The sequence below is a fragment of the Caloenas nicobarica genome, chromosome 2, assembly GCF_036013445.1.
Source record: "Caloenas nicobarica isolate bCalNic1 chromosome 2, bCalNic1.hap1, whole genome shotgun sequence".
Lineage (NCBI taxonomy): Eukaryota > Metazoa > Chordata > Aves > Columbiformes > Columbidae > Caloenas > Caloenas nicobarica.
Window position 1 is genome coordinate 35,312,292 of NC_088246.1, and position 13,121 is coordinate 35,325,412.

Genomic DNA, 13,121 nt, shown 5'->3' on the forward strand with positions numbered 1-13,121 from the left:
CAAGTCAATTGTCCCCTCGATGCATGGGTCAGTCTAACCAAAATTTCCAACAGGGACGTTTTAGGTAAGATGATCTTGAGTTGGCAATTTCTTTGCTCTGCTTAATAGCAAGTTTCCTGACTGCACCCCACCCCCACTGGTTTTCTCATTTTGGAAAACATACATCAGTTTTGACTATAATTGACCTAATAAAGTTTACTACTTAGATACTTTTCTTACGTAAAAGAATCAAGATACATCAGCACTAGAGGGGAAAAACAAGCAAAGAATGCTTATTGATAACATCAATCATTTTCTTCTGCAAAAGAGGACAAAGCCAATACTCCCAAAAGTCTTTATAAATGCTTAAGTGCCTTCCTCACAGAGATCACTTAAACAATAAAAATGTTTCTGGTGTGAGGATGATGGAGCAAAGGGCTGCTAATGAAAAATGATTCTGAGAAGAAACCATTTCTAGTCAAACTGCCCCTCTGGCTGCTTTACATGATTTTACTCTTCTGTATTCACTAAAAATAGGTTACTACCATAGCAACCCTTGCATCACCAACGAATGTTGACTTGGAAACACAGTGAAGCACGCCAAATACACAAACATACATGTGCTCGCATACACGCGTGCAAAGACAAAAGAGTATAAATCTGCTGTTGTATTTATAGCAACTGATTTTAGGATTTTTACCTTTTGGCCAAAAATATCCAACCTAGGTTTAGCACATAAAGCAAAGGGATGTCCTTTATTAGACAAAAATTAAAAAAAAAAAAGTTTAAGCCACTTTTTTCAAATTAGTCAAGATCTCAACATTTGCAATTCCTCAACGGAATTAAAGGAAGGGAGGGTGTTTTCTGCTTTTCCTAAACATCAAACAGGCAGCATTCTCAGAATTCACATCATAATTTAAATTGTGATGATATAAAACCACACACAAAAGACAATTTAATTTACCTTTATGTGCAATGTGAAATAAGTCCTCTTGCATTTTGGTAAATTCTGATGATGTTTCAGAGCCATCGGAGTAATTTTTCTCCTCTACAAAATCTATTGTTGATAAGTTAGGATTGGAAGCATGCAGTCTCATAGGGGCAGAAAATACTGAAGGCACCTGTAAGGAGGATGGCCATTTGTGATGTTTTTATAAACTGTAAAGACAATTCTGTTTTATTGTACCCACCTGGGTTACATGTTCGAGACACCAAAAATGGAAAAACTACTGACAGTTACCAAAAGGCTTGAAATGGATGACACCTGTCAAATTAAACCATAGATACAACTTTGCCCAAGATGTCACAATTGAGGATTTGGCAAAACTTCAAGAAATAAGTCATTGAGAGCTGTAGCATATAACTATACTATTTTCCCCTACTTATAAGTAACTTATCTCATGGCCTCTGGATGCAAATGTGTACAAAACTATCTGGAGAATTTGCAAAAATCTATACTAATGAGAAAAACCAACACCACAACATCCCAAATTGGAGACAGACTGAAAAAAAAATGGATAAAAAAACCATGGCCAGTTTCCTGAAGGTAAAAGGGCAGATCCTATTGCAGATATCAATGACAACATTTTTGTGTTTTGTCTGATCACTTAGAATGAGGTAGCACAGGACACTACTTGGAAAGATTCATATTTCCTAAACCGTTTACACCAAGAAATGATCAGTAACTAAGATTTAGAGAAAGATGGGAACTGAAAGGACTTAAATTACCTGTAGCATTCCTTTAGCCTCTTTCCCAACAACCCTGGACCGCCACCTCCTGTGTGTTCTCTTTTCCTTCTTTGGGCTTTCAAAAGGTCCAACCTTTTAACAATACGCAGGACAAAAATTTTACAGATTGCCATAAAACTAGCAGAGCTAAGAAGAAATATATTGACACTTTAGGATTTGGGGTTGTTCTTTGGAATTGCAAGGGAAAACCTTTTTTGGTTTTGTTTTTTAAACAACAAACCTGCATAGCATTTATAGCAGGCGCTGAATATGTCCTGTGAAGAACATCCATGCTCTGTAACAGCTGGTTCATTTCCAGTAAATATGTATGACAGCTCGAGAGGTCTGTTTTGAACAAAAGAATATTTTCAGTTGCCGTAAAGTAACAGACACACTGGAAGATTTTTCTTTGTAGGTTAGTTTTATTTTGATTATAGCTAGTATAAGCTATTCATTAGATGACTGAATGAAAAACTTGTATCCTTCTATCTTCAAGTTCAAATTCAAAATATGAAATGCATCTACATGGTGTGTATAATGATCACTATATTTTATCCTAGTTGGTTGCAGAAAAGTAAGAATAATGTGATAATTACTGCAGTTTGGGACTAGTCAGAGCTCCTCGTGGTGAGGGTAACAATTCCATAGGCATCAAGACTGAATTGTACAGTCAGAGCTAAAGATGAGGCTCCTCTGTATTAGAGCTGAAACTCACTGGTGGTTAGAACTTTCCCAAATAAGTATCACACAGACACTACCAACAAGAGAAAGATCTTCATGCTCTTGGGAAAGCTTGAGAGCAGAAGGTGACTTTGAATTACAGTTAGTGCTTTTTAAATGACTAGACTTTAGGTGCTTCCTTTTTTTGAATGCTGGGCTTAAGAAAGTTCAAAACTTACTACTGAAGGTGATGTTTGTATATAAAAGAAAATGTACTGAAATATATTGCTTCCTCGAAGAGGTGCCCACAATTGATACTCCAACATCCAAAATCACTAGTCCTTTTGAAATCAAGTGAGTTTCCAATTAATCAACAACCGCCCCTTTGCTCCCTCCAGTTTCAGACAAAACCTGTAACTATAATGACTCCTTACAGTGTAGTACTCTCATTGTCAATAAAAACTAGGGGAAATATTAGCCTATTTTCAATTTCCTTCAAATACCATTACCTCTTGAACATTTTTCCATGTCTTCAGAAGACTGTAGCCAAGATGAAATCCTGGACTCATTACTCGAAAAGGAAAATGACAAGTTACCTCCAGCTGACAACGAATTCTGTTTGGTCAAGCTGCCTGCCTGTTCCAAATAAGAACAAGTGAATAAGTAACAAACGATATTTTAATGTTGTATGCACAAATTTTGATAACCAACTGTTGAGGTCCAGAATCAGGGACAAGGACTGAAGGCATCAATAACATGGAGGAAAAAGAGTGTACGAACGAGACTAGGTGTACAGTCATTGAGCATAATGTCTGGATATCTAACATAACTGCCGTCCATGAACAGTGGATATACTAAAGGAACCAAAAAAATTGCTGAAAACTGAATTTTGAGGAAGGGCAAAATTCTGCATCAATTAAGTAAACTTTATACAATTAAAGAACTATATCTGAACAGGACCAAAGCTGGACATTCTGTTCCTCTCCACGCTCTCCAAAGAAGCCTCCAAAGTAGCTTAAATGTAACAGGCACATATTTGTTAAAGCTATTTTCCAGTGAAGAAAGCAAGATCTACTAGATGTTATTTAAAAATTTTACTTAAGGTTATATGACTACAGTATGTGATTTGGCCTGACAGGCCTTAATACATGTGTGACTCTGCACCTCATCTAGGTAAATACTACCCTTTTACAACACCTCAGCGACCATTTTCAAATTTATCTCATTTTCAGCAGTGCCCCTATCAGCTGCTTCAGGAGATGCTGGAAATTCTGTGTAAGAGCTAATTGAGCATTACAATAAAGTTTCCAGTGGGAAGAAATTTCTACCCAATACCACTACCAGTTTATTGTGGCCTATAATGCTGTCTTCTTCTCTAATGTAACTACAAATAATAGCCATTCAAATGCTTAATTAATTTTAGACCTTACTAAACCTTTCATCTTTAATAACATCTGTGTCGGGAAGTTGCACAAATGACATGCTTTGTCAACATCTTGTTTAAAATCAGTTTTACAATGTTTCATCTAAACTACTATTACATGACTGTTTTACTGGTTATGAGAAAAGCTGACTAAAGTGTTTGGCTCTTCTCTAAAGCAAACACAAACTTCGTTACCTCTTGCTCACCTTATGTCAAAACTCAGGTAGCTTAGATAGTACTAATTTTAAATTTGTTCATAGGAAACATCATCTACATCTCATTCAGTTGCTGTTTTCTTAGTTGGTCTTTTAAAATTTACAGTATAAGCTCCAACTTGAGTTGCAGAATAAAATAAAATGCCCTGTCCATGTGGTGTCATTCAGTATGGTGTCAATTCATATAGTCAGTATGCAACAGTAGTAAGCATCAATAAGCACAATTTTAAAATTAATCTAGGTAGCTTAGCTGTTTTATTCATACATAAAGTTGTATGAGCTCTAGTTATCTATACACGTATACTCATATAATAACCCCAGCACCTTTAAAAGCACAAGTAAACTGAATTTAAAGATGAGCAATTGTAGTGGCATTTTGTGAACAAATCCCACATTTTTCTCTTCAGAAATCTAGCTCATATAATCAGCTTTTCCAGAATTCATATACATGAGGGACACACGAGCAAGAGGGTAAAAGGAAGCAGGCACTGTCAAGAAACAGGCAAAATAGAGTTTGTGTAGCTCCAGTTAGCATAGTTTTGGTTTTGATCAGCATGGCTAAGCTTTAGAACCCAAGCATTTCGCATAAACATATGTAGATAGATAAACCTACCTCTCAACAACAACTGAAAAAAACAAAATTAAAAAAGTGAAAACTGATCAGGTGTTTCTAAAAACAAATAAAATGCAATGCAAAGTTCATTTGATAAATTTTTCTCAAAATAACCTAACTGCTGGATTGATATCAACTAACATCAAGCTAAGGCTGGTGTAAATTGGCAAACTTCCATTTAGCTTCAGCCAAGCTAAGATGATTAACTGCAGCTTAAGAACTATCCCCTTCTATTTTTCACATGAAAATAAGTAGGGCTTCTTTGCAGCGCAAATCTGGATTAATAAATTAGAAGTGAATCAAAGTATTTCATACCAAAGAAGAAATGGTTAGTTTCCTGACAAGGAACATAGATTTTAGATATGCTGGCCATGTGGATTATTTTTTTTTCCCCTCCTTTTTTTTTTTTTTTTTTTGAGAGGGAGAGAGAGAGATTGAACAGCCATAGAGTTATCACGGGCTTTGCAATGTTCCACTTTTGCCCTCGGTATTCTTCTCCTCCTCTATCCCGGTTGTCTTTTGGGAGAAAATAACTAAATGGCTGCAAGATGTTTGCCATTTCCTTGCAGACACAGCCTGGGAAGAGCAGGCTGGCAGAGCCACAGAAGTGCTGGCACAGCAGAGAGCTTGCAGGCAGCTCTTTGCACAGCAGCCCTGTTACTGACGCGCGGTGAGTTACTGTTTGCTCAGCCACCCCCTCACACAGATCCTCTGCCTCTCAGCCACCAGCAAAGAACTGTGCAGGCACATGGAACCACTTTGGTTGGAAAAGACCTTTAAGATCATCGAGTCCAACTGTTAACCTAACACTGCCAAGTCCACCTCTAAACCATGTCCCTAAGTGCTACGCCTACATGTCTTTTAAACACGTCCAGGGATGGTGACTCAACCACTTCCCTGGGCAGCCTGTTCCACTGCCTGACAATCCTTTCTGTGAAGAAACGTTTCCTAATACCCAATCTAAACCTCCTCTGGCACAACTTGAGACCATTTCCTCTCATCCTGTCACTTGTTACTCAGGAGAAGAGACCAACCCCCTCCATGCTACAACCTCCTTTCAGGTAGTTGCAGACAGCAATAAGGTCTCCCCTCAGCCTCCTTTTCTCCAGGCTGAACAGCCCCAGTTCCCTCAGCTGCTCCTCAGACTTGTGCTCCAGACCCCTCACCAGCCTCATTGCCCTTCAGGTTTCTGTTTGGTGAAACTCATACTCAGTTACAGGATAGTTCTACCAAAGTGATGAACCACCAGTACTGGGGAACAAGCCCACTCAGATCCTACAGCAATAGAGCCAGGGAAAAAAAGACTTAGGCGGGAGGATGACAAAGAGGTGATTGCTGCTTAGGAGACATTCTGGATTTGACAGATATAGCTGTTTCAGTTATACTAAGTAACACAGTATTACTAAAAAAGTCATTATTCTCAGAAGAGATCATTGGTTCTAGATTGGAGCAGAAGAGCTTCTTTGGGTGAATATCAGCTAGACTGCTGAAGGCACAGAGGTTGTTTTCAGGCACAATCACTCTTTCTTGAGACTGCATCAAAGAGATTAAGTCATAGTGTTGGACCGAGCATTTGTCAGGTCATTTGTGAAACTAACAGTCACAGAATTTACCTAAAGAGATGTACACTGCCAACTGGGTCCATCCAGACCCCACACCCTCCTACAGCATGGTCCTTGGATTGGTTTGAATAATTCTTCTATCTCAGTTCAAAATAAAAATAGTGGACACAGGTGGTGGCTCTTGGATGATTCCTATATAGTCCTCAGGTAAGCACAGTCAGATTCATTAATGTAAAAGGGTAGAGGTTTTATTAGCTAATGCCTAAATGAAAAAATGCTAAAGAGAAAAAAAAATGTAGCCAAGTGCTCTTCTGGGACCCAGACCAATATTCACAAGCACATATCAGACAAATACTGATATATGCCTCAAATATCATGAGAATTCTAACTCGATATCCAGTTTTAAAAGTCATCACAAAATATAATTTACTGCATTAAAATGATATTATAAAATTTAACAGCATCATAGAGAAAACTGCTGGGAGTAGATCAATACATAATATAATTTTCCTCCTGACATTTTAGATCATAACTTAAACCTCACCACAAACTTCCATTATGGCCTTTACTTAATAAACACAAATCAGGCTAATTTAATCCCTGATGAAAGCTGATTATTTATAAATCATCACTATTACCTTTCTACCCGGAGTAGAATCACAGAAACCAGGGAAAGAGTCCACAGTAGTAGATGCAGGGAAGAAAATATTGTTGACGTCATGAGGAAACATGGAGATTTCGTTCTGACGGTACATTCTGTGATGACGAAGTTTCGCTACCCATTCATCAAACAGTTCCTGAGATTTCACCTACACAAAATTTCAGGGTTTTTAACATTCGCATTCAAAATCAGCAAAAAGAAACTAAGGTATTTTGTGCTGATTAGATAGCCAGCTTGGTTGACCTTTATTGGAAAAATATCAGAAAAGTTTTTCTCATGATGCTTCTACCTACACATTTGACTGTGGAAAATACTTCCTCTACAGGTAAGACAAAGAGTAAGATGCAACTACTGAAAGTAAAAGCGCTTGTGCAATAAGTGCATACCCTTTGCCAAAAAAAGTGCTGGGTGAAAAGAGTGCTGGTAAACATGAGGCATCTTCGAAATTTCTATTTGGAACAGGGTTACTGACTCTGGAACGGTACATTAAGGCCTCTCAAGTTATAAAGTGTAAACTAGTCTGCTGAGACTAAAAAGTAAGCTATTACTGTAACTAACAGACCTCCTACTATTAAAAAGAAAAGAAGATATCCACTGTACCTAACTAACGTTATTTTGGGAGCGAGGTTATAACAATCTTGAAGACCTACCTTCAGATGGTATATCTGCTCTTCTGTATCCAAATCTATACATTTTGTTGATTTCTTTACAGACATGACAGAAAGTCCAACATCAATACAGCCATGAAGCTTTCCTCTCTCTATCTGAAAAAAGTAAAAATAATACAATCACTCCAGAATAAAGCAAAAGGATAGATACTACCTACTGGAACCATCATTTCCCCTCCTTCAACCTACTGTTTACAACTGCTGAAACTCTGTTTCCCATCGTCAACAATACAGATTCATTGTCATTTTGAACAAAACAGTGTTGTTACCTTAAAATGGCCTTAAAGGGTTTCAGATCACTTACATCACCTTGGCATTTAGAATACTTCAAAATCCCTCTGTCCAAAAAGAAGTATCTCTGCAACCAGAAATGCAGAGAATTTAAAAACAAGCAAACCAACAAAACCAACCAACCAACAAACACACATGAACCACAACATCCCCCCCATATTTATTTGGAAAACACTTTCTCTGTTCTTAAGTAACCTTTTTGCCACAAAACCACACCAAGCAAGTCCCACTCACATGACATCGAGATTTCAGACACACATTCCCTTCCTACCTTGTGCCAGCCCTTCAAAGGCCATTTCCTCTTCTTCAGCAAGCAGCCCTCCTGCTTCTGGGGCTCCTGGGTACAGTTCATTGCTCCCCGGAGTCCTTCTACAATTTCCCAGCTGTCCTGCTTAAAAAAGAAAATCCAAATCTAGATCTTATTTCTTCAAAAGAACAGAATTGTTAAGAGACATTCAGAAGGATGAGGGCTATAAATGCAAAAAACCCAAATGATGTTGAAATCTAAGCTTAGATCCATCTTTATGCTTTGTTATGTATCTTCCAAGAGACAAGATTCTTTTTTCAGATTTTGATAAAAATAATACAAACTAAACAAAACACTACTTTCATGACGCCACCCTTTGTTGAATATATGTGCTTACCAGAATTTTATATGTATATTTTTCTGTATGTACATACATACATACACAGTGTATAGCCATAGCCTATTCACAATTTAGCATACAAAATGTTCTGCCATCACAGGCACAAAAAGCCTATGCTAAAAGGACATGCTTTGTATGCTATGAAGCAGAAATAAAAGACACTGAAAATTAAGACCTTTTATATAAAACTCTTCTGCTCATATTCAGTAACTCAAGGTTTTGTGCTTAGTGTGACTTGCAGCCTCCCTAAAGTAGAAATAATGAAAAAGCCAGGGAAATAACTCTGTTTAGGGAGTACTATGAGGAACACAAGATGAAGGGAGAGTACAAGAAAAATTAAAAAAACCCTTCATCAGATACATCTCTAATTAAAAGAGAATCTCTCTTTTTTTTCCATCAGGAACTCTTAAAAGAAAGGCCCTGCAGCAATGTAACAGAGAAAATATCTCATAATTTATAGTTCTTATTTACGGATCGACTCTAATGAAAATGTAACAGAAGTTTCAAGATTCCTAATCAAAGGTCTCATGAATTATTTATTGCCAGCAAGCATAGGATTTGACAGATCTAGAATTACGAACAACTGACAGGAAATGGCATGTGCTAGTATCATCCCCATATATTTAAAAAAGACAAATACTTTAACGTATAGAATCTAATGACGAAAAAGGACTTGCAGGAAACACTTCAGGGAAAACAGAACTACCGCAGGTAGGTAAGTACTCGTGGTCCTCCCTGTAAGATACAGAGGGAAGTATTCCCCCAAAAAAAGTTGACTGACTCAAAAAAACTTTAAAACGAAAATGAAAGAAAAGTCAGCAAGAGTGCTAGCTGGCTGTATTGGGTTTGTGTGACAAGGTTATGGTAGCTGGGAGGCTACAGGCGTGGAAGCTTCTATATGTCTGACAGACCCAATGCCAGCCAGAATCACAGAATGTTAGAGATTGGAAGGGACCTCGAAAGATCATCTAGTCCAATCCCCCTGCTGGAGCAGGAACACCCAGATGAGGTTACACAGGAAGGCGTCCAGGCAGGTTTTGAATGTCTCCAGAGAAGGAGAATCCACAACCTCCCTGGGCAGCCTGTTCCAGTGCTCTGGCACCCTCACCATGCAGAAGTTTCTTCTCAAATTTAAGTGGAACCTCTTGTGTTCCAGCTTGAACCCATTACCCCTTGTCTTACTGTTGGTTGTCACCGAGAAGAGCCTGGCTCCATCCTCATGACACCCACCCTCTATATATTTATAAGCATTAATGAGGTCTCCACTCAGTCTCCTCTTTTCCAAGCGAAAGAGACCCAGCTCCCTCAGCCTTTCCTCATAAGGGAGATGCTCCACTCCCTTAATCATCTTTGTTGCCCTGTGCTGGACTCTCTCCAGCAGTTCCCTGTCCTTCTGGAACTGAGGGGCCCAGAACTGGACACAATATTCCAGATGAGGTCTCACCAGGGCAGAGTAGAGGGGAAGGAGAACCTCTCTCGACCTGCTAACCACCCCCCTTCTAATACACCCCAGGATGCCATTGGCCTTCTTGGCCACAAGGGCACAGTGCTGGCTCATGGTCATCCTGCTGTCCACCAGGACCCCCAGGTCTCTTTCCCCTACACTGCTCTCTAATAGGTCATTCCCCAACCTATACTGGAACCTGGGGTTGTTCCTGCCCAGATGCAAGACTCTACACTTTCTCTTGTTATATTTCATTAAATTTTTCCCTGCCCAACCCTCCATCCCGTCCAGGTCTCGCTGGATGGCAGCACAGCCCTCTGGCGTGTCAGCCACTCCTCCCAGCTTGGTGTCAACAGCAAACTTGCTGATAGTACACTCAATTCCCTCATTCCCAGCTCCAGGATGGACCCACCACTGGCCAAGGCTGAGCCCATCAGCGATGGTGGTAGCAGCTCTGGGATAACATAGTTAAGAAGGGAGCAAAAAACACAGGCACAGAAACTAGTCAGAGAGACGAGTGGGAATATGTGAGAGGAACGGCTCTGCAGACACCCAGGTCAGGGAAGGAGGAGGGCAGGAGGTGCTCTGGGTGCTGGAGCAGAGGTTCCCCTGCAGCCTGTGGTGTAGACCATGGTGAGCCCGGCTGAGCTGTCCCCTTGCAGCCCATGGAGGTCCACAGTGGAGCAGAGATCCACCCCTAGTAGAGGACCCCACACTGGAGCAGGTGGATGCCTGAAGGAGGCTGTGACCCTGCAGGAAGCCCAAGCTGGAGCAGGTTTGCTGGCAGAACTTGTGACCCTATGGGAGACCCAGACTGCAGCAGTTTGTGACGAACCGCAGCCTGTGGGAAGGACTCATGTTGGAGTTCATGGAGGACTGTCTCCCATGGAAGGGACCCCACGCTGGAGCAGGGGAAGAGTGTGACGAGGAAGGAGCGGCAGACAAAACGTGGGATGAACTGACCACCACCCCCATTCCCTGTCCCCCTGCACCACTGTGAGGGTGGGAGGAGGTAGAGAATTCAGGAGTAAAGTTAAGCCTGGAAAGAAGGGAGGTGTGGGGGAAAGGTGTTTTAAGATTTGGTTTTATTTCTCATTATCTTACTCTGAGTAGGAGTGATCTCTCCCTGTCCTTATCTCAACGCCCGAGCCTTTTATTTTCTCTTCCCTGTCCAGCTGAGGACAGGGAGTGGTAGAGAGGCTTTGGTGGGCACCTGGTGTCCAGCCAAGGTCAACCCACCACATGTGCTCATTTATCTATCTCCAGAATCCTTAAAATTCACCCCTAGAAACCTAGGAGAAAAAAACAAAACAAAAAAACCAAAAAACCAAAACAACAACAACAAAACCAAAAAACAAAAAAACCAAAAAAACCCCACAAAAAACAAAAAAAAACCCAAAACCAAAAAACGAAAAACCAAAAAAACAAAAAACAAAAAAAACACCCAAAACCAAAACAAAACAAAAAAACAACAAACAAAAAACCCCCCCAAAACCAAAAAAACCAAACAAAAAAACCCCAAACAAACAAAAAACCCAAACAAACTACCGCAGGTAATATGGTGATTACTTGAATAACAAGGCATAACAGCAAGCCATCTTTTGAAAATTCACTAAACAGTTTAAGGAATCCGATCTCCTTTCCACCACATTCCTGGCAGCGCTGCACTGTTTTGTTATTATTTTCCTCGCACTGCACTTCATGGAACAAACTGAAAAGCTGCTCTGCTTCCCTGCCAGCACTATACAACAGGCTGCAAGCAGCAGAAATGTGGGGCTGAGCAGCTCCTGTCACTCAACACCCTACAGGCCCCCCAATGATGTTCTACTACCTGAAGGTAGGTTAAAACAGCAGTTATTCTAACTGAAATTGCTATTATGGCACACTTTTTTTTTTTGTCCCTACAGGTCTGGATTTTATCCTTGTCAGTTTTGTAACAAATAGCTTCTTTATTCCCTCCAGTTTTCAAGGTTTTTGACAGCGCATTGGATACCATTATTTTGAACCAATGATCAGGAAATAATGTTTTTCCTCTTGAAAACCAGAAGTTACACTCCATATTCTTTATATTTTTACTACCTTGGGACTTACTTAAAATTCTCAATAATCATGAATCCTGTCCTGCTTTGGGGTAAATTACTATAATATCAGATGAGGGAACAGAGAAGTTACTCATGGATACCACGAGTTTATTGGGCTGAAGGAAGAGGAGAAAGCCTCCTGGGCTGTGTCCAGTACATCAGCTTAACACCAGGCACAGCAGGTAGAGCTTGCCAGCTGCAGTTTGACAGATATTCAAGTACAAAGCCAGCTCTAAGCCTCCAATATTAAGGACTTTTCCTCCCTTTTTCTTTTTTTTTTGACAGAACATTCCAGTTCAAAACCTTGAAAGCCAAAGAAAAATTATGTTCCACCACCTCTTTTGCCATAAATGTAAATATTGGGACAATACGTGCCATCCGTAGTGGGCTTGGATTTCTTTTTCCTGTTAAAGATTACTGATGAAGCCTTATATGATAACAAGGATTGGGACTGTTATGATGACAGAGAGCAGCCTCTTTAAATATCATTAAATATAGTATAATGCTGCAATTTACTTGTAACAGCTGAACTTACTGCTGCTTAAAAGTTCACATGTGGATGAAATCTCATTTCCTCAGAAAACATTATCTACTAAATGAGCCAATACAAGAATTAATCTTGACATTAGCCAGTTTTAAATTGGAGACTTGGAGAAAGGTAAATGGTTCACAAAGCAAGAAACCTGATGGAACTAGTGAAAGATAATTGTAGTTGAGGACTACCAGGACAATCTGCAAGATTAAGAAAAATGCTGTGTTTATGTTTTTGTTTCTTTCTTCTTGAAATTAGCCAGAAGAGCTTAAAAGCTGTTTTGCCTGATTACTGAGCAAGCTATTCCCCTTGCCTTAGCTGAAATATATTAAACTACAGTACCCAAACATATAACTTTTCCACAGAGAATTAACCTGACAGCAGTCAAGACTAGTGAACAGCAGATCCTTTTCAATATTCCAGTGTTATATCTAGCAAAGCAACTTTCTTGAACTTTGGATCAAGTTATCAGAGACTTTGGTTAAGCTTGAACAACTGAAGGTTGATAAGAGTGGTCTGCTTGCAGGAGACAAGCAGAAATTTGAGCACAATCATGAAAAGCACAAGAAACCAGATTCACCTTTCTACAAGCTTGGAGAGAAAGGGACTCCTGAAGC

General features: G+C 39.7%; 1 protein-coding gene across 3 annotated transcripts in view; it reads right to left on the minus strand.

The window, feature by feature from the left end:
* OSBPL3 (oxysterol binding protein like 3) overlaps positions 1 to 13,121 on the minus strand; it is a 91,763-nt gene that overhangs the window by 28,925 nt on the left and 49,717 nt on the right. For all 3 annotated transcript variants that reach the window (XM_065627451.1, XM_065627453.1, XM_065627450.1), the window contains exons 4-11: positions 8,072 to 8,188; positions 7,814 to 7,867; positions 7,492 to 7,605; positions 6,819 to 6,989; positions 2,877 to 3,003; positions 1,949 to 2,052; positions 1,708 to 1,800; positions 944 to 1,100 (exon numbers count right to left, since the gene is read on the minus strand). In XM_065627451.1, the coding sequence (XP_065483523.1) occupies positions 944 to 1,100; positions 1,708 to 1,800; positions 1,949 to 2,052; positions 2,877 to 3,003; positions 6,819 to 6,989; positions 7,492 to 7,605; positions 7,814 to 7,867; positions 8,072 to 8,188 (937 nt within the window). The remainder of the gene's footprint in view (positions 1 to 943; positions 1,101 to 1,707; positions 1,801 to 1,948; positions 2,053 to 2,876; positions 3,004 to 6,818; positions 6,990 to 7,491; positions 7,606 to 7,813; positions 7,868 to 8,071; positions 8,189 to 13,121) is intronic.